The following is a 21,505-nucleotide window of genomic DNA, read 5'->3' on the forward strand; positions in this document are numbered from 1 at the left end:
CAGGAAGAGACTGAGACACGCTGGCCGAGTGGCCAAACCGGACAGCGTGGCTTTATGTGGTCCTCGTTCTTCTTTGCTACAATCTAATAAAGGTCCTTCTTCCAGTGGAGAAAGCTGCTTTTCCCATGGTTGTTCCCAGACCAGTGCCTGGCATGGGACATCAACAAGGATTTCAGTTATTTCCAATGTCACTGCCTTCTTTGGAGTGCTTTTTCTCGCCCTCCACAAAGCTCTGAGGCAAGTTTTGGGTTGCCTGTGACTGCTGAGCTCATGCCACAGTGGTCACACGTTCTAACCTACGGCTTTCTAGCTTGAGTGCTGGTCTCCTTGTGCTGCTGGAGCCACTGGGCTGAGGGGAGCAAAGGGGCTCTGCGGCTCTGCCATCAAAAGCACAAGCCAGAGCACAGCTTCCTAAATCACAGGGCCCCTCTCAGACCAGGGGGACTTTTACATCCCCCCCATAACACGCATTTGGGATTCCTTCACCAGGTGCCTTTTTGGAAGAAGTTGCACCTCAACATGGATTTTCCTGGCTACTTAATGATTAGTGTGGAGAGGGAAAGGGCCCTGTAGCGATACTGTCTTTCCTTTTCAGTTTGCGATTATTTTCAGTTTATTTTTACCCTCCATATAGGGTGAGTACTTTTGCCACAGGGCTTTCTCCTAACTTGATGACTCAGAAGTCAAAATCAACATAAAAATAGCCCCCCATCTCCTACGTTATTTTGTTCTTTTCAAATTGGAAGAGTCTGACTGTTTTTGTAAATGCTGCATGTAATCAGGAATGTTACATTTTCTTGTGTAAATTATCCTTCTATATTGAAATATAAACAGCCCATGGGAAAGAAATTCAGTGTACCTTTCATTTCTTCCATTCTTCAAGGCAAAGAAGTGTGCTTATCTGAGAAATACTCTGCTTACACAGGGGAAACCAATCATCAATACCGACCTACCAGCATCTTAATGACTGCCCGTAGGGATCCCAGAAATTATAAAATTCAATCATCACAAGAAGATCATGGCAAAAAATAATGGGGACCAAGAGTCCCTGTGGCAAGTGCAGCCAGTGTTGACAGTGACACTTTTGGGTACCGTTAAACTGCTTGATTCTGGTGATTCTAAAGGAAAATTTTAGGCAGCCTTAGGAAGATACTGGGACTAGAAGTGCTGTCGGTGCAGCGAGTCACCATGTGCCCAGGATAAAGTCCCCTGGGCTGTGAGAGCCAGGAGGTGACCATCTCCATCTCCTGGGATGGTCTGGAAGCTGCAGAGCTCAGCACGGGGCAGATGCTGTGAAACGCTTTAGCCTGCCAACACGCACAAGATCAGACCAGGCACTTTCTTCTCATCCGCATCACCGAGGAGATGTTTTTGTGTGGCCGTCACAATAAATTACAGAGCCACGTGAAGCCTGCCGCTGTGGATGTCCCAGTTCCTCGGCTTCTTCCTACAAGATTGTCTTGGGGAAGCAAGGCTTATGTGCCGGCCTCCCTGGCAGTTTACTTGGGCAATGCCCGTGAGGCAAGGCAGAAAATGAGAAAATATCAGACTGTCTGCTTCACGCTTCTCCTTACTTAGGACAATTTATCATAATGTAATCTAGGCCTAAGAAACAGAGAGACAAAGGACAAAATGTGCTGGAAAACCTATGGGGAGAATAACTTTATTGAAGTCTAATAAGGGATAACTGCTCGTGCTGCAGCTTTCCCTCAGTTGGGTTACTTAGAGTGTCTCTTTTTTCTACTTTAAATACACAACACGCAAGCAGAGCCGGATGAGATTTGCCTTGTTTCCATAGGAAAGGAGATTACGAGATACAAAGGTACCAGCTGTGGCTGAGGACATCTGCGAGCCTTCAGCCCTGGATGCTGGGGGATAATCCTGGGAAAGTAACCGGTTGTTCCATGGGTCCGAAGCCACTGTCCAAGGCAGGGTGATGGGCTAGGTGTCCTGACCTCATTTGCTTCTGTCTCTGAGTCTCCAATGATTCTATCAAGTTCAATTGAAATCAGCAAGTGGATTCAAAAGTTATTAGAGGGAACAACCAGACAAGACCCAAGGCTACAAACGCACTCAGCGTGTTTCCGTAGGAAACCAGGCTAAAACAAAAGGCTGGTGTTTGAAAAGTTACTACTGAAATTACTTCCTTAGGAATGTTTGCTGGTTTCCTACAGGGGGAAAAAAAAGCTTTCTTTCATTTGTATTAAATGGTATTCGTCAGAGATTGTCTCCTACTGGTAATTCAGGAGGTGAACCTATGCGTTGTTCTGTGTAAAGAAAATTTTCGTTGAAATAATAATACCTTGATCTAAAGACCCCAGTCCTCTGTTCCCCTGCTTATCCACCAAAGTGACGAGTTGCCCAAATTAGTGTGAGCAAAATTTACCCATAAGCCCAGAATATTAACCAGGAAATTCCAGTGCTCTTGAAACTTGCAATAAGAGAAAGTGGAATTACTAAAAGTATAAAAGCCAAAACCCCCGTTGAGGTCCATGTATTCTTTGTTTATGCCACTACAGAGAGTGCTAGACAAATGTGTAGAGTTTGTAAAAATCCTCTGGGAATCCTTGAAAAATGAAGTGGGGGAAAAAAAAGATTAGCTCCTCACACAACGGCATCGTAAAACTACTGAACATTTCTGTCTTAATTGTGCTTCGTGCTGGAGTATAAGGGAGAGTTATCACAGCTGAATAAAATGCTAAACTCTCCTAGCAGCAAATGCCTCCTTTAATGTAATAGCAGGAATAAACCTCTCACTTTTAAAATATAGTTGACAAAAAAAAGGCTAATAACTCATAAAGGTTTTACATACAATGAAGAAAAAAAAGTCAAAGCCTGTAAAGTTACTATGCATGAAGTATGATAATCTAAATCAGCAGTTTAATTTGCACTTCTGCAGATCAGATCTAATATTCCCATTGCATGCAGCCATAATAAAATGTACTGTTCCACTGACAACAGAAGAAAACATTGTGCATTTTCATTTGTTTTATTTAATTTTCTCACTCATAAAATATGCCTCTTGCCACCTGTCAGTGCATTTATCCTCCTCAGTTGGAGGACAGCAAACCATACCTGACACGGTATCTGTTCAACAGAACTGAAAATACTAATCCTCCGAAAGCAAGGACCAAAATCCCTGTTTGTAGCCTTAACTCATGGGAAACAGAACCACACATTTAGTGTAGAGTAATTTTGGTGAACGATAACGAGAAAAGTGGCTGAGGCGGTTTCAAAGCAGGAATACCACAGAATGGTTGAATGACTGGAAACGAGTTAGGATGGAGTTCAGCGCAGTATTGAGATACGTGGAGTTAGGAGTCTCCAGTGGAGTTGTCTACCCAAGAACTTCCATTAGGGTCTGGGGAGAGTGATGCCTTGATTTAGTTCCCTAAATGCAGGCATTTAGTCCCACCTCGGATGCTCTAGGTATCCTGCCTGGCCCACAGCCACCAGACCAGAAGGGTGTGGGTCTCCTGTAGGTCCCGTCTCATATCTGCCAGCCTTGGATAGATGTCCTGGGTAATCGAGGGCACCTCAAACAGCTCTAGAAGCCTATATTTATCTGAAAAACACTTGCATTGGCTAGGTCTGCACTGTGATGTGGGTACCTATGGTGCGTGTAGACACCTGTATCACTGACAGCCTCATTTAGGTATCTGCAGTCTGGATCCCAATGCCACCCCTCTAGTCTGCCCAGGCAGGAGCTGGTTAAGTTTGTGTTACTTTCTTCTGTAGAGCCATGTCAGGGAGGGGGAGCTGGAGCCCCCCATGCAAGGAGAAATAATCCTCCCCCCTATGCATCTGTAAATATGTATATTTAGGTGATGCAGTCAAATCTCTGCTTTGGGAGATGAAATCTTGCCTTTTGTCGTGATTTAACCCCAGCCAGCAACTAAGTACCACACAGCCATTCGCTCACTCCCCAAATCCAAAACATAGCCCCATACTAGCTACTATAAAGAAAATTAACTCTGTCTCAGCTGAAACCAGGACACTTATGCAGCCCCTCCAAGTCCCATAAACTAGGACTCACCCCACCGGCTCCTGATCCCCACCACCCACCCACAGAGCTTGGTCCCAGGCTGCAGCCAAGAGGTTCGAGGTGGGCTCATGGGATGCTTGTGAGAAAGGTGCTTCAGTGGCAGCCAGCCCCATGGCCTCTCGCAGTCACACGTTTCCATGCACAGAGCATCGTCTCATGGCTGGAGAAGAAGGCATCTAGAGCAGGACCTAAGCCCTTTGTAAAGAAAACACCTTCTTCACAGCAATGTTTCCTTCCAGGCCAGTTTCCATTTGAGCAAGAGCCCAAGGGGATTCCCCGGGCACCCTGAGATCTTCCTCTTCAAAGGCGAGGTGATAGCAGCTCTCCAGGCAGCTGATGCAGTATTGGCATGGCATAACAAACCCAATATTTTGGGCTCCCTTTGGGTCTGTTCAAGAACTCTCTGTATGCTGGGCTTCAGATGCCAAAAGATAAAATTTTAGCCCTAGTTGCAGTGGATGAGAGCTGGGTTAGGAGCCAACTCAGCTTGGAGCTATAGTAAATTTGCCTCTGGCTGATACCTGAGCAAGCAGACTGACTTGTGCAAATGATCTGTTTTTGCTGAAACGTTAGGCCTATCGTTGCTCCTCCTGCTGAAAATCTGTTTCAGAGGTGTGCTGGCATTTAGGCCCAGTTTTAAATTTTACTGTCCCAAGAGGTTTGTGAGTGAGATGTGACATTATTTGTTTTGGCTGCACGAGTATCTCAAGTCTCACCAGATGGCACTATGCTCAAAGGTTGACTCTGGACAGCACAGGGGAGGACAAGGTGTCCAAGCAGGAGGTGTAGAGGTGTTCATATGGAGTGTAGGTACACAAGCAAGTTCCCGGTACCTGGCTGGCAAGCTGCAGCTCCTGGTGCACAACCTTAGCGTGCCCCAAATGAGACTCCACTCAAAAGTGAGGGAAGATGTTGAAACTCAGTCATGTTCCCTTGCACATGGGGTGGGCTCCAAGTGCCTCCAGCACAGCCCTTGGGGAAGCACCATGTCCCATGCATTGAGCACACCGGATGGCAGCCCCATTCGCAAGGTGCATTGTGTTTTTCATACTATCTCATTGGGACAGCAGTTCCAGACGTCCTCCTCGGCTGAAATGAGCAGTAAGACTCACGCAGGTTGGCACATGAGGACCTGTGGCTTAGTGCTCTGCTCACGGCCATGCCCCATGGGGTTAACGGGTATGAAAAGGCCTGGACAGAGGTCTCTGCATCAGGGACAGTTCTTGCCCCTCTTTTGTAGGCACCATTGGGAGACCATCTGTCCTGCACCGCAGTGACCAGCTCTCCGGCACATGGCAAGCTGGCTATGACTGTACTGTTGCTGCCTGGCCATGAAGCTGTACCTGGCAGGGCCATGGTTGTAGCCAGCCACATCCAGATGCCCTCTAAGAGAATTAGGAAATGAGGGGAAGGCTGAGCAGGCTGGGATGGGACTGTGCAAATACTGTGCTGAGGGGCCACAGTCATGCTGAAACACCAGTGCTTGTCTGATGTCAGATGGCTGAGCACTTACCCATCCCTGTGCTGCCCCAGCCCTCTGCACGGTTCCTCTCTGCAATGAGAGTTTGTTCACAGGCTTCGTTCATGTGCCCCCCATGGCACAAACTGAACAGCTATCTCAAGAGTGGCAATTCTCAGGAAGAAGAAATCAATCGTTTTAAAATTCAGCAGGATCCTTAATTTGTATGGAAAAATAAAGAGTGGGAAGAAGGAAAGGGAGAAGGAGCAGAAGAGATGGATACATGAAGCAGAGATGTTGGATATGTTGCTGTTTACACTGTGCTGTTCTTCTCTATATCTGCTTTTGGTTTGCTTTTTGTTTTGGTTTGAGAATAAGTAGAAGGCTGAAACAACTAAGGTGCTTGTATATCTTGGTCCCTTCTAATTCAGGTGGAAAAGAGAAGAGCAGCGAAGAAGAAGATATTTGACATACATGCTAGTGACTGCAAGAAGCACAGTCAAAGCTATTTTTAAGGGATACCAGATTTGATATAGGCTTCTAGTAAGGTCCCCAACAGGAACCCAGCACAGAAAGATTATTTCAGTGTGCTTTTGCTCTGAGGCAGAATAGAACCAGATTATTCAATATTTTCTGCTAGCCTTGAAAAAGGGTGTGAATATGAGGCCTGAAGTGCTGATTTACAGTAAATTGTATGCTCCATGCCATTTCTTTGAATTACAATTGGGGTCATAGGATCCTCAGATGTATAAGACCAGGACTTAGTGAACAGTGAGAATTACCTAAGAATAATTTAGGACTAGAGTTTCCATTAACTGTAGCCAAATTAGCTAAGAAGGCATGTCACAAGATGTACTTAGTATCTCTGGGGGGTAGGAAAGGTGCACCGAAGACAGAGCGTGACACTTTTGTTGGCTGTACTTAGCTCTCTACTAGGGAGATGTGAGCAGTAATTGAAATAGAAGGTCTTTGTCCTTTTTGGAGTCTGCTCAGCTCAAACCCTGCCTGTGTGTAACAGGTACCTGCCTGACTTTGACCTAAAACATAGAAAAATGATGTGTTTTTTTTTAAAACTTACCATTCTGTGTGTTCACCTTTGAGGCTTTACAGCGGAGCAACCGCTTTGGAAGACGTTCACAAGGACAGTCCCTTCTGGTGGGTCACTGCCTGCAGCCTGAGGTCATTTTAGTGATCTCTTCCCTCAGTTCACTGATTACACCAGGTTACTTACAGCCTAACGTTTCATATTTTATTTCCAGGAAAGTTCGCCCATGCCTTACCTGACCCTTTGGCCATTAGTTTCTTCCAGAGGAAATACTGATTGCCAATGCTGTTCTTTCATGTGCACCTGGTTCATTAAGCCATTCAAGGTGCCACTTGCTGCCAGCTACAGAAGAGCCTGAGATAGACATCACAGCAGTCCTGTGCTGAGCAGGACAAGACAGCTCTCTCCACTTAGCATGTCTTCTTCCACACATATTTAACACCTGCTGGTGGAAGAGAGCATGATGATAACGTTTGAAAACGCTCATCACTTTTACAGACTATTTGGAACAAATCAAGGGCTTTACACTGGCAGGGAAGAATGCAAAGAGACTTTTTCCATTGCTTCGCTGGACACCTGATCAGGCTCCAAATCTTCCATCATGAATGTGGCAAATCAACTATTCAAGAATATCAGAGCCACATGAATAGTAATATGCACTGAGCCTTTCCTTAACGCACGTAAGGCTTTGCTGGTCAGTCTTGCATCGGGACATATTGGTCACTTAATAGCTGTGAAGGCATTTCTTATCTGATCTTTGTTTCTGAGCTGTGAAATAGAGGTGATGATGCACCTTTTTCCCTCCATTGAATGTCTGTTTAGCCTGGTTTGGCTAGATTCTCCAGGGCGGTCACTGTCCTGTTTTGTACAAGCAACACGCAGTCTGAGCGCCAAGGCTGGTGGGACCCCTGTGGGTTACTGTCATGAATAATAATAATAAAAACATGTGGTCAGTCTTTTTTATAAACACTGCTGACTTGTATTTATTATTAGGAAAATAGCAATATTGATATTTGCTAAAAATTGTAACAGATTTTGCTAAAAATTATAGCAACGGTAGAGAAGAAGAAATTTTAAAAAATGAGAAAAGCCATTAGAAAAGACAGAGGTGTGGGGAATCTGTTTTTTTAGGTAAATCTACAGGGTTCAGCTATCTTAGCCTACTAAGACAAAGGCTAAGGCCATATACTTAATCTCTGTAAATATACCAGGGATAATGAAAAGAATTGCTTATACAAAATAAAAAAAAAATATTTAGAACAAATTAGTATAAATGGGATATGAAACAGAAGCCGATTTCTAACCATCAGAGCAGAAAAGGTCAGAAACAGCTTCTCACTGCCTATAGAAAATGTCTTTTGTTAGGCTGAGAGGACTCTCAGATGCATGAGCTCTTCATCTGGTCTGAAACAAACTGGTCTGAAACTTCAGACCATCTACAGTTGCTCTGAGTTTAAATTCATTAAATTAACCAACTGAAGGTCTTGTTTTGGGGGGTTTGTTTGGGGTTTTTTTTTTGCTTGCATCGATGTGTTTGGGACAGGTTTGTCAAGATGATTTCTCATTATTTCTGGAGATGCATGGCCGTACAGTGTATGCAGGGTTGTGTGTGGTGGTCAGAAGGCTGCCATGGAAAGTCCTCTCTGCATCATATTACTGCTTTTGTAAGTAAATGGAGCTCATGGAGCATCCATGAGAGAAGGACACTGTGAACCTGAGAACTCTAAAGGGCCTTTTTTTGCTAAAGCTGAGTCTTACAAAATAGGGTTGTAACTAAAACTTGGCTTGATTCACCACTGGAAGGTGCCCGAAGTTCCTTCCACAAAACATATGGCTTATATGGCATATATAAAGGGCTTTGCTTAAAGTCAATTAAGATATTTTGTGATTCTGTAACTCCTGTCATCTCATTTTCTCTCTAAAAATACCTACTTCCAAGTCCAAAGATACCTGAGCACTTGCAGCAACAACAGATGGTCCCTCCTGTGCACGGTAACATTTCCAGGAAGACAGATGCTCCCTTGAACGATTTAGCTCCCCATGGGCAGAAATTAAAGCCTTTGGACAGGTGAGGAAATCTGGGCAGGCAGCTACAAACGTTGGTCAGAAAGTGATTTCAGCTATTTTAGCGATGGATGAAGGACCACTGAGGCAGAGCAGTCACCCACCCACTTTGAAGACCCTGCCCATCGGTACATGGTGGAAATGGCAGTGGCACCAAAGAGCAAAGCCTGTCCTTACTGCACAGGGCTGGGACAGCAGCAAACGATTGAACATGTGTGCACACATGTGCGCACACACGTATGCACACACGAATTTGTCTGTTGCCATCTAATGGGTGGCATCTAATGACCCAGGAAGGGCATGGACTCAAGCCCCTCCTCTACTGGACTCCTTGGCTGGGAATCAGGTCCAAATTGCACGCACCAAAATGTTGCTGTCAAGATGTCCCAGCTCTCGTTAAGGCCAATGGAGAGCAGCCAGTGGGGTCTGTGGTGGGATTCAGGTCACCATGAGGCAGCACATGCCTTTGGCCAGCTGAATCACTCTCTGGACACCACTGGCACGTAGGCACCAGCACTTGGACACCTACATGCGGTCTGGATCTGAATTGTATCCCCCATCTCATGGCTTTGGATGGGTGTCACGCCAACACACCGTAATGCGTCCCCTGCGGGCTCCTGTTTGCAAAGTGTGGGTGCGCCTCGGGGTGGAGGCTTCCTCTCCCCACACATCACCTGCCCACCAGCTACGCTGGGGCCATAATCTGAACTGGGACCTGGACGTGCTTCTGTGGTACAACCCAGGAGAACAGGGGTGCCAGGACTGCGTGGGGCTTTGGGCAAAGGTGCTGGGTGGCTCTTTGTCTCCTGGAACCTCTTTGTTTTCCAGGTGTTGCTGCTATTTCTGGCTGTCAACCCCACACAAGGCAATTTGGAGGTGAAAAGGGTCCTGGAAATCCTCATGCATACACAGAATCGATCCAAAGGTCCAAGTCCCAAGAACAGCTCATGCTTTCCTCCCAGGAAAGGGCGTTGAGAGCTTCCCACTCCTCATCCTTGAAAGGAAAAGCGTGAGGGTTTTTTACTGATGTGCCAGAGAGCAAAGTTTTATCCATCTAGTCCTTCCCGGAAAAGTTGTTACTGGTAGCAGTGATGTTGAAAGCACTTTTGAGTGAAATCCGTCTCCACATTTTACCAGGAAATTTGTGTTGAAAAGGCGAAGGACAAGGAGCTGAAAGCTGAAAGACCCTCTTTGTCCTCTTTGGCAACAGAATTTACTTTGTGAGGAGGAAAGAGGCTATTGAAGAAAATCAGAAATAATATATCCTGCTGCTGCAACTCCATGGATTAATGGCAAGAGCTGGAATGTCAAAAATTTATACGCAAAGGTTTCACCACGTCACCGCTGCACACAGTGTTTATTGTGCTGTTTGCTGCACTTGCATCACCAAAACATCTTGTCTAGAAAAACAATGTTTTCCTAAACATTCAGAAAATATTTGACTAAATAGTATTCTTTCCATCATCAGTGTTTTCCAGCTATAGTGTCAAACGGGGAGCTATAGCGGGAACATGCAGCGCACGAAAACATTCTGGAAAGAAGAAACAGCCCCTGGAGGAAGGGATGAAGCAAACCGAGAGAAGAAGGAAAAACCTTTCCACAACCCAAAGCAACCCATTTGCAAAGAGGGAAATATCTCATCTGGGAAGGAGAATAACAAGAGGCTTGCCAGGACAGCAAGACTTTCTTAATGAACAAGATTGTATCTGAACTATTCCCATATAAAATATTTTCTGTACTTCAGACAAGGAACATCAGAGCCGTTCGACAAGAAAAAACTATTTTGGTAGAAGCCAGTTCTAGCTGAAGTACCATGACCTTTGAAGATCTGAAAAAGCCTTGAAACAGAAAAAGCTGGAACAGATTTCCAAGGGTTATCTCCTAACAATCATGATGCTTTTTAATCTTGGTTTCTCCTACAGTCTTCTCGAAGCATCTCATTCTTTCTGCCCGTCCTCAGTTGCTAGCTGGATACTTGTTTTTATCATCAAACAAGCTGGATTACTGAGATGAATTTGGCTCAAGGTCTCACGAACAGAGGGATCACTGTGACTCAGTGAAGCAATCTACAACCGAACAGAAACTAAACAGCCTTCTCTAAATTTTAATACAATTTCAACAGAAAAATAGACACAACTTCTTCTGTCAGTAAAGCACCTCTTTCACATCCTGCAGCAGCAGCGGCTGAGTTGCACTAAATGCATTTGCAGTGTATATAATTAAAACATTGCACACTTCCACAGAGAAGAAGTTCAACTGACCAAAATTTCAAAGACCAGAAACATAAATCCAGGTTAAAATACCTACTATAAAGACAGGCCTGATTTTCAAATCCACTCATCCACCACTTCCTCCCAATGACTTTAGTAGGAGCAACCTATTTAAAAGTCAGGCTACTCTTCTAAAGCAAGCTTTCAGGTAGATTTAGAATCATGGATTTACTTTTGAAAACCACCTGGTCTTGGCTGTATCCATGATCAGCTTTAGCTCCATCACTTGTTTTTGTTCAAATAACACAAGATATAGTAGCACTTACATTGGGTGCCAAATTTAGACATACAACCGTAACGACAAAATCTAAGCACGTCTAACATTTAGCTTAAGTGCTGTTCATGTCTTCCAGCCGATTTCCCTTAACAAGGAAGGGAGCCAGCAAGGGTAATATAACCCACGGATGGATGTTCTTCGGAAACAACCAGCATGAAAATGAAGCAAAGCACCAGTCATGGCTCAGACTCTGCCAGGAGCCCAGTGACTCCTTCCAGTTCCACCCAGCATCACTTGACCTGCAATCAATGGTTTCAAACTTTGTGAAATTAAGTCACTATAGGTGACCGATGGATCACAGCCACCAGTGGGCATCAGAGACCCAGCTGCCATAAGGACTGCACTTCTGTAAGTATTGCATGTCTCCGTTACAGAGTTTTACAAATGCTAAGTTTTCCAGTAGCATGACCACAATTACTAGATATCTTTGGGGTTTTATTTTTTTGATGGTAAGAGATGGCAAGAGTGAGAAGAATAACAAGAGTCATACCAAGTAAAGACATAATTTTTTCAATTTCATTTTACATCTATCCATAAGACCTCACTCCACTAAGACAACAGATCTCACCTAGCATCAGATTAGTTAGCCATTAGTTTTGCAGTCTTAGAGATGTCTGCAGAAACCCAATGACTATTATATTGATGACAATTGAAAGAGTGTTTGCAGACTTGTGGGACAAAATTATGTAATTTATTCATTTTCTGTGAGATAATAATGATGTTCTAATTGAAAAATGTACTCTGATATAATTATCCTTCATCTTTATAAGCCTGCCTCAGTAGCGCAGTAAAAGAACAAATGGGAATATTTTTAGCGTACCATGTGAGAAAAGGCTCTCAAAGTTTTATTTGTATCACTTGATGCATGTTCAGGAGACGGAAGCCTCATAAAAGCAAAATAATTTCCTGATTTGGTCTGGTAACCTCTTGGGGCAGGATCCAAAGCTTTAGCCACATAAATGAGAGACAGACTTCAAGGTGGGACTCACACATACACATGGGTGCCCTGGTATGTGTTGGGATATCTCCTCCTGCTTCCACCTGCAGCTCCCAAAGGACACAGATATCCTATGTGTTATCTTCTGCCAGACCATCTGCAGATAGGTTCCTGAGTGTCTAAAATGGCATTGGATGCTTCTGTTTAGGCACCTGGGTTGCTTCCTCCATGTCAGAGTCAAATTTGTTTTCCTAAGGAGTTTTCCAGCTGAGCCCTGGAAGGGCAGGAAGGAAGAAGAAACAACTCCTTGTTTCTCTCTGCCCTGGGTTGCTGCTCTGGGTTGCTGCTTCTCCTCTGCCATGTTTTCAAGAGCAAGTCTTCTTTTGCAAAGAATCCAGTCTGAAATTGCTGTGCAGGGCCCCCAGGACAGGCTCAGGCTCTGGATCCACAGGGCAGGACAGGACACGATCACCTGTGGTTTCCCTGTGGGTTAGCTCTAGGAGATCCCATTTCCGCACACGGGTTGCTGGAACTGTCCTTCTGCCAAAGTCATCTCTGTGCCTGCTACAGCAGCACGTTAGCTCTGACTCTTCGACTCCGCTGCAATGCCAGCGCTGACCTGTAAGCACCCATGTCCTCCACGTGGCCCTCTGGCTGGTTTTGGGAAGGTATCCTAGCGTACAATCTGAAAGCTGCCTCATCCTCGTGTGGCTAACAGTAACACTAGGCAGAGTGAGAGCCCACATGGCTTCCTACCACCCGCAGCAGCGCGAGTGCCGGGTGGAGCAGGGCTACGTCAGAGCCCGTGCAGCGCGGTGGGACACTGGGTATGTGCACAACTTACCTAGGCTACAGAGGACCTCACCTAAAATACCAGTAATGTGTTGCAGGCTAACGAGCATGGCAAAATTAGCTAAGTAGAAGCAACAACACCTTCATTTCAAAGAAGAGAGAGTGTATCATCCTGTCACCCTGGCTTGTATCAGAAATAGCGTGGCCAGCAGGACTAGGGAAGTGATCGTGCCCCTGTACTCGGCACTGGTGAGGCTGCACCTCGAATACTGTGTTCAGTTTTGGGCCCCTCAGTACAAGAGAGACATTGAGGAGCTGGAGCGTGTCCAGAGAAGGGCAACGAAGCTGGTGAAGGGTCTGGAGCAGAAGTCTTATAAGGAGCAGCTGAGGGAACTGGGGTTGTTTAGCCTGGAGAAAAGGAGGCTGAGGGGAGACCTTATCGCTCTCTTCAACTACCTGAAAGGAGGTTGTAGAGAGGTGGGGGTCGGTCTCTTCTCCCAGGTAACAAGTGATAGGACGAGAGGAAATGGCCTCAAGTTGCGCCAGGGGAGGTTTAGACTGGATATTAGGAAATTTTACTTCACTGAAAGGGTTGTCAAGCATGGGAACAGGCTGCCCAGGGAAGTGGTTGAGTCGCCATCCCTGGAGGTATTTAAAAGACGTTTGGATGAGGTGCTTAGGGACATGGTGTAGTGGTGGTCTTGGTAGTGTTAGGTTTATGGTTGGACTCGATGATCTTAAAGGTCTTTTCCAACCTATATGATTCTGTGATTCTGTGATTCTGTGATTCTGTATTTGAGGTTGTTAATGGGCTGGGCAGCCGTTGCTGGAGCTTACAGGGATGGCTGGAGCTGAACTGCCGTTGCCCTAATTGCTTCTAACTGCAATTCCAGGGAGCAGAAACTCAGCACGTCCTATTTACTGACATTTCTGCTGTGAATGAAGAGGAACTGCCAACCTGGGAGCCCCACAGAAAGTGCAGGGAGAGCAGAGCCCATGCCAGGAACCTCTTTGGTGGAGGAGAAATGGCTGCTGCTTCAGCAGCTGCTCCGAAACACAAGTAATAGCATGCTCCTGGCAATTAGTTTTTGGCATATTTACTCACATAATTTTTCTGGCCTTCTAGGCACGTGGTGTGGCACCACTAACCCCCGCAGATGAGACAGCCCAGTTGGGAGTGCGCACCACTTGTTGTTGGGATCCTTCTCACACTTGAGCAGGGACAAGCAGCGGCCCAGGAGCTCCATGAGAGTGAAGCTGTAGATGTCTGCCTTCCTCCTTTCCTGCCTCCGACCTCCCAGGGAAGCCCCAGCTGTGGGAGGAAGGTTCAGGAGTCAGGAAGCAGCATGAGGAGGAAACAGCAGAACCAAAATTCTCCTGTATTCACCCAAAGGCCCCCAGCAGGTCCCCCCCGCAGCTTGCCATCCATGAGAGCTCATCCCAGTTGCTGTGAAGGAGCCATCCACCCTCTGGCCTGTTCAGTGACTGCGGAGGTGGGGAGAGGCAGGAGTTGGCCAGATGTCACTAGAAGACTCCTTGGCCATACCCAAAGCACTGGGGAAGAGGACAGGGCCCTGCCAGCACCCGGCTCAGCTTTTGGAGGAGGGAGGAAGCCTGGGACGAGGAGCGTCTATGCCTCCAGCACAGTAAAGGTGTGCCGCCGGCGGTGTCACACCCCGGTGGGCACAGGGGCTTGAGGGGCGGCGTGTTTGCCAGGGTGCGTGGGCGGCCTTGCGGCTTGGGCTGTCTGTCCATCCTGTCACCGTGCCCTGGAGCCGTCACGCAGGCACAGGGCGCTCCCCGCCTTCTGGTTCCTCAGGCAGAGCAGATGCCTGTTGCCATTAGTTGCATTGCATCCGCAAAGACTCCTGGGGCCTTTCCTGACGACAGCAAGGGATAGGCAGGCTCATAATATATTAATAATCAAGAGTTTTTTATTTATAAGGCAACCTGCTCCCTGCTATGGAGCTGGAGGCACTGTGCAATAAGTCATGATAAATCTAATGAAACAGTATAAATAAGAAACCAGCTTTAATCCTAGCTGTAGAATTATTAGGTAGATTAGTGAACAGAAAAATTAGATTTTTGTTTTCTCTTCATTGTTCAAGTTTCGCGTGATTCTGGAAGCTGTAAATTTTGGGGGGGAGCCTGTGAAGGGGCAGGAGGCATAGCCAAGGGTCAGAGAGATGAGAGTGCCTCGAGCACCGAGGGAAAGGGCGGAGGTGTCTGTCCTTCAGATTGGGACCCGCTGGTCGGGGCCGGGGGAGCAGTGCCGTGCCAAAGGCTGCTCCTGGCACAGCCCCTCACCCCTCTCCAAAGCAGCAGCACCCGGAGTCATGGTGGGAAATGGCGTAGAGAAATCCCAGCCTTTGCCCTGCACGGCACACGTTGACTTTCAGGTGCCACTGCAGTTCGTGCTGGCTGAGTCCTGGGCAGGGATTTCTTTTTCGCTTGTGGTAAACGTCTTCACTTGTGGTATAACACCATTTCAAGCCAGCTATGACATAGGTTTGGGTGATGTCATCACTGACAGCCATCACTCCCCTCTCTGTTGGGCCACAGGGCGAGGGGCAGGGGGCTGGGCTGGGTCTCTGCCCAATCCATCGGTGACGAGCAGTGAACTGGAGCTGCCGATGCCAGCGGATGTCCTGCTCTCCCTACTGCACCTCCCATCAGCAGAAGCTCATCAAGAAGCTGCAGACTGAGAAAGCCTTTTGGGAGGAGATTCAGAGTTTTCAGGAGACAATGAAGAGCTTTCAGGAGAAGATCAAGGCCTTTCGGGAAAAAATCAGAGATTCCAAGATGTCCATCCAAGCCTTATGGGAAGAGGAAAAGCCCATCTGGGAGGAGGAAGCTGCCTTTCAGTAGGAAGAAAAGGCTATTCCAGAGGAAGCAGAAGCCTTCTGGAGGGTGTATCATAACTTCTGGAAGGACTATAATGCTTTCTGGAAGAAGGATAAGGATTTCTGGAAAGAAGATCAGCTCCTCTGGGAGAAAGGCAGGGTCTTTCTGGATGAGGACAGAGTCCTATGGGCAGAAGAAGCAGCTTTGCAGGCAGATGAAACAGCTCTCCTGGAAGAGGAGGGAGCTCTGTGGGAAGATGAGGAGGCCCTCCAGGAAGATGAAAAAAACCTCAAGGGGTATGAAATGTTGATCTGGGAGGAGGCCTTTGGTCCTGAGAGAGAGGATATCTCCAGGGATGCCACTGTTCACAGGGGAAAAGCATAAATTATTCTGCTAGGCTCAGAAACATGTGGAAAGCCACATATACATATACTGATGTGCATACTTTATTTAAGCAGTGCTGCACTTCAACCAGTTCTCTGAAATAACATCTCTAGTTCTTGGAGTAAATCAGAGCAGGGGTTTGTAATGTGATTTGCTTTAAAGCCATTGCGCTTATGTTTTCAGGACATTATTTATTCTTTTGAGGTCTTGTAGCCCGAGGAATGGGGTAAACCTCTGGTTTCCTGGCCTGTCACCAGGAGGCATGTGGGTGGCTAAAGCCACAAGAAGGTGAGGGCTTAATGGCTGAGATCATCTTCTGGAGCCCAGAACAGCTCACCTAACTCAGTGCAGTTTATATCCACTGAGTCAGTGCCAAAATAAGGCACTGATAAACGATAACCTTCAGATCCCCCATATTGAAGAGTCGCAGTTAACACTGCTGAGTCTTAATGAGACAACTCGTGCTGTTCCACCAGGTTTGGGCTTTGACTTCCCATTTAACTTCCTGCTGCTCTCAGGAGCGTGATGGGAACATTTACCCGCCCGGGTGAGCCCCCCGCATCCGCTGTCTGGCTGAGAGCAGCTTTGTCATCAGCCTTGCTGACAGGGGCAGAGGACGGGGAGAGACGTTGGAGGGATTACAGGAGTCAGCAGCGTGTGGGAAAAGATGCAAGCTGGAGAGAAAAGTTGGCAGCACGTCCCTCAGCAAGGGGGGAATAAATTTAGCAGTGTGAGGATATATGTGGGTGTGTAAGAGCAGGAGAGGGTGCACACAGGCACTGGGATTGTTATTCACCTGCTGAGCTCCTGTTGCCAGTGCAGGTACAGGAGCCTCTAACAGAAAATCCTCGATAACGGCAGTGCAACATGTGGTCAGTATTTAGCAATATTCCATGTGACGTGAGTACACAGCCAGGGCCTTCTGCTGAGCTGTGGCACAGGAATTGCAGTTTTTCTTTCCTTTTGAGGAACTGAACTCAGATGCTTCACGTTTTCGAAGGCTGAAAGGCTGGTCTAGAGGCAAATCTACATTTGGCCCTCTGTACATCCAGGACCGTGGGGAACAAGAGCAACAGTGAAAAGTACTCATCTGAGTCAAACCAGGCATTGAATTTTTCTCTGGTATGGTAGCATTAGTAACTCATTCTCCTTCGACAGAGGATTTTAACACTGAAAAGGCTCGAGAACACAATGTAAGAAGCCTTTACAATTGCTGTTGAAGAATCTGATGACTTCTGCAACTGTCAGGCATACTTAGGCTGTCACTCAAGCCCGTCACTCAAGTTCAGTCCTTTGTGATCTGCTGTAGGATAAGGCTGCCTGTCCTGTTTAATTTCGCTCAAGACAAATTATGCACTATGTCTTTCCTGAAAAATCCATGAATATTTATTGCTCAATGAATAACCAGTCCATAAAAGAAAGCCAGCTGATTCAGCCAAGGTAGGAATGTTTTGCAACCTTTGTTATTATCATTCTATTATTACCATGTAAGCCAGACATGAAAATGACCTATTAGACCATTCAGTGCAACTTCCTGCAAATTCAGGACTCTTACGCATTAGAGCTTTATCATTAGATGCTATAGAGAGAAAGAACCTTTCAGAAAATAACAGTATGCAAAAAGCACTTGTCACTTAATAATATACTTTAATGTCAAAAAGCCAAGAATTTATCTGTTATTCAAATCCACATGTCAAATTAACATCCATTCAAACTAAAATTAGGTATGCTTTCTCTTGCAAAGAACTTGAAGCACATGAAATGCTCTTAGGAGAGCTCCTAGTCACTTCTTCTTTCACAGGAGAGCAGAACGGTGTTTCTCTGGTGCGAGTGCTGTCAGTATAATACAAGTTGTGAAATTTAAGGCATTACACAATGCAGCACAGAGGAGCCAGAAGTTTAGCCGGAAAAAAGCATGTACCAGTATGGTTTTAGACTGCTGGTAGCTCCCCGCCAAAATACTCTATCCACCTGGTAGCTTCAGAGTGGCCCTGGCTTGGGTGGCATTGCTGGAGAGAGACCAGATGCAAAAGGCTTACTGGGGCTGGGTATTTGAAGTGGGAAGTTAGAGGGCACCTGCTCTGCGTCCAGCAGCTCTGGGCTGAGGATGAATTTCAGTCACAAAGCCAGTCTCTGCTAACTCTCTGGAGCGGTAAAGTAACAAGGGGAACAAATAAAATAACTACTATAAGGAAAAGCTCGGTTACATTTATCACCTCTGCAACATGCACACGGAGGCTTTTGAGACATGAAAATCAGAGTGAAAAAATACATAAATACACCTGTCGCGGAAGAGCAAGTGTGCTGATCTGGCGTAGGTTGGCTGTAGTGGCCAGGAAAGAATTGGACGTGTCTGAAGAACTGAAGATGCGAAGCATGGACTCGCCTAAAGTAGAGTGGAAGGACCTAAAGAAGCTGCCAAGCCCACCTGTGCCTCAAAAGCAGCCATACCTGTAATGGTCTGTGCAAACACTTCTCTCAGCTGCTTTGCTTGTTTAATTCCCAGCACTAGTGTTGCACAACCATCACTTTCTCTCTAGGGCTTTAATTATATTAATTTTTTCATGGTGTCTGAGGTGAATTTCCCTAATTACAGTTTTTGACTTCTTATCTGTAGTCCTGTCCACAGTGGACATGGGGAACAGCCCTTCCATTTGCCTTGTATTTATCTGTCTGAAGCCCAGTATGGTCGTCTCTACCCAACTCTCCCTAGACTAACCCACCCCATCTCCTGGCCTCCTTCACTGACCAAGTGCTTTAGGTATCTGGAAGGCTTCTGTCCTCCCTTCTGGCCCTCCCTCCAAAAGACTGAAAATTTGAGATAATTTGCAGCATCCAGATACAATCCCTGACGATGCCGAAAGTCCCGGCTGCAGTGCTTGTTTTGCAGAAGAGGTTCAGCCAGGAGTGATGCAGCCGAGCCCTTCGGACACCGAACATCGGTGCCGAGCTGCGCTGGTGCTGCTGGGTCCTTCTGCAGAGCGATGCCACCGCAACGAGCCCTGTCCTGTGCCCCGGGGTGTCTCAGCCCCGTTACTTACACTCAGACTTACTCAGTGGCACAGACTCAGGCAGAACAGGCGCTGATGTAAATTTAGACCATAATCAAACTTCCTGTGGTTGCTGTTCAAATAAAGAGGCACTAAAGATAAAAGCAGAACAATTAGTGTAATTTCAGAGTAAACACAGGGATAAACCCCAAATACAGAGAAACATCGTGAACCCAAACAAGCGTTATATGTTGGCAGCGCAATTAATTTAAAGTCAATGAGCTGTGTGCACTCAGGAAAGTTTTGACGGCTTAGCAAGTCCTGCACGGAGCGATCTGACAATGGGGTGCAGAAATTTGATGGACTGGCTGGGCTGCACGCCCAGAGCTCACCTGCTTTCTGGTGCAGGCGATGCACTTCTTGCTCTCCTTCCCTGGACAAAATACAGAAATACTATGGAAAATATTACAGAAAATATATGTCGGGGCAGAAGGGCCTCACTTTATCCACACTAAAAGGCAGCCCTGGCCTCAGTCAAAAGCCAGTGAAGATGCTGATAAATCTGATATTCATATTGCTAGGTGATACTCAAGAGTCTTTTCTTTCAAAGTTTCTGCTCAAGCGATTTACAGCAGGTTATTTTCTGCTCAAGGCCACAACAAAGGTGGAAATTATGGACTGCAGCTTTGTACCTCTGAAAACACAGAACATCCCAAAGCCCAAAGCGTCTTACAAAGGGATGACGACATCTCCCGCATAAAGCAATAAAGAGATCGAGTCATTAGTACCAAATCAGCATAAATATTTGAACAGGAGAAAGAAATAGCTCCTGAGCTCACCTGCACATTTTTAAAATGCAGCATTGTCATCAGAAATCATTCCTGACGCAGCTGTGGAGCTAACTCGTGGGAGAGGCAGAACACGGAAAATGGTAAAGAGTCATTTAAGTCAACTGGCATGTCTACAAGTGGCATAAACCAGAATGGTAAGAGTGATAGAAGAAAATTCAATTTATTCAGTACATGTATGTGTGTATATGTGTGTGTGTATATATAGCTATAATATCCAACTGTGCGTGTCAGTCGTTGCATAGGAGGAATGTAAAAAAGCTGGGAGGCAGGCCTGTGACTCATGGGAAACTGGAGGTATGGAGAGCATCCAGCCACAAATATAAATCCTGCTGCCGTTCTGCCAGGAAGTCTGGCTGAATTGTTGAAAAGTCACTGCAGAGGATGCCTTGGAAAGGGAAGGAGGAGATAGAATACTGTGGCTGAAAATATCAGATGGGGAAAAAAATAATCACACTTTCACCCTTCAGAATTTAACATCTAATGTGGGTTAAAGAAGAGAGGAACCACAAAGAAACTGTATTTTAAAAACAAGTATATAATTCTGAAAATCGCTCTGTTTCTCCCTTTGTCTCTCTGTCTCTCCCCTCTTGTCTTCTTTTTTTTACTGTTCTTTTATACATTGATTGAACTAGGAGCATGATCTGCAGAGAGGGAGGGAATTCCAGATTCTTGGCATTTGGGGATTTTTGGGAAGGTTTTGGTCCTGACCCAGCGAATCGCTCCGTCTATGCAGTCCCTCAGAGTACTTGAAATGTTCCAAAGTCCCATCTAAATCCGTATTTAGAATTAAAACTGGGATTCTGCTATCGCTGGATCACAGGCAGTATAAGAAGTGGGCAAGGGGAGCACTCACAAGCGGTGATGGATTAGAGCATAAGCACACCTGCTTTGATAAGGTGGGCTTTTATCAAAATAAAAGACAATTCAGATTTGTACCTGGGATCTTCAGAAGCCATGGTGGCAGCCCTGGAGTTGTGAAGATAAACACAGCTTGTATCTTGGAGCTTCAGGTTTGCAATACACGACGCGGAACCACCAAGCAAGCAACAAGCTTCCCTTGGCTGCAAATTGTCCTCTTCTTATTTGTGATTTTTGTGCGTGTGCCGGTGCGTTTGTGTACACGTGGACACGTACCGAGAGAGAAAAAGTGGCCAGGAACCAGTCAGTGTGTGCAGTGCAAGCAAAACAGCATGCCCCTGCCCTAGTCATCCCCCTGCACTGCCTCTGCTATGGGAAGTGTTGCTTCAATTGCTAACAGCAGGAGCTGTGCAGCTACTGACTTACCAAATCTCAGCGTTAAGGCTGTGGAAGCGGGTGACCGCAGCGCGGGGCCGTGACAACATACCTTTCGTGCCATCACCTTCATTAGCATCCCGTGCCTCACCATGCTGCTCAAGAACAATATGTAAAAACTAAGGATCGTATCTCTTTGGTCCAAAGGGAAACACAACTGTCCACCCTCCACATTTTTAACGTGAGTTATAGCATCATGATTTCGTTATCCCGCAGCACAGCTTTCTGAGCGTTTTGGCGTGGGAGCCTTTCAA

General features: G+C 46.2%; 1 protein-coding gene across 1 annotated transcript; it reads left to right on the forward strand.

Moving 5' to 3' along the window:
* The first annotated feature begins 15,532 nt into the window (after positions 1–15,532).
* On the forward strand, positions 15,533–16,117 carry CCDC70 (coiled-coil domain containing 70). Its single transcript, XM_075491996.1, is given in 1 exon segment — positions 15,533–16,117. A coding segment is annotated over 1 exon segment (585 nt).
* The last annotated feature ends 5,388 nt before the right edge of the window (positions 16,118–21,505 follow it).

This window comes from Mycteria americana, chromosome 1 (assembly GCF_035582795.1).
Source record: "Mycteria americana isolate JAX WOST 10 ecotype Jacksonville Zoo and Gardens chromosome 1, USCA_MyAme_1.0, whole genome shotgun sequence".
NCBI classification, from domain to species: domain Eukaryota; kingdom Metazoa; phylum Chordata; class Aves; order Ciconiiformes; family Ciconiidae; genus Mycteria; species Mycteria americana.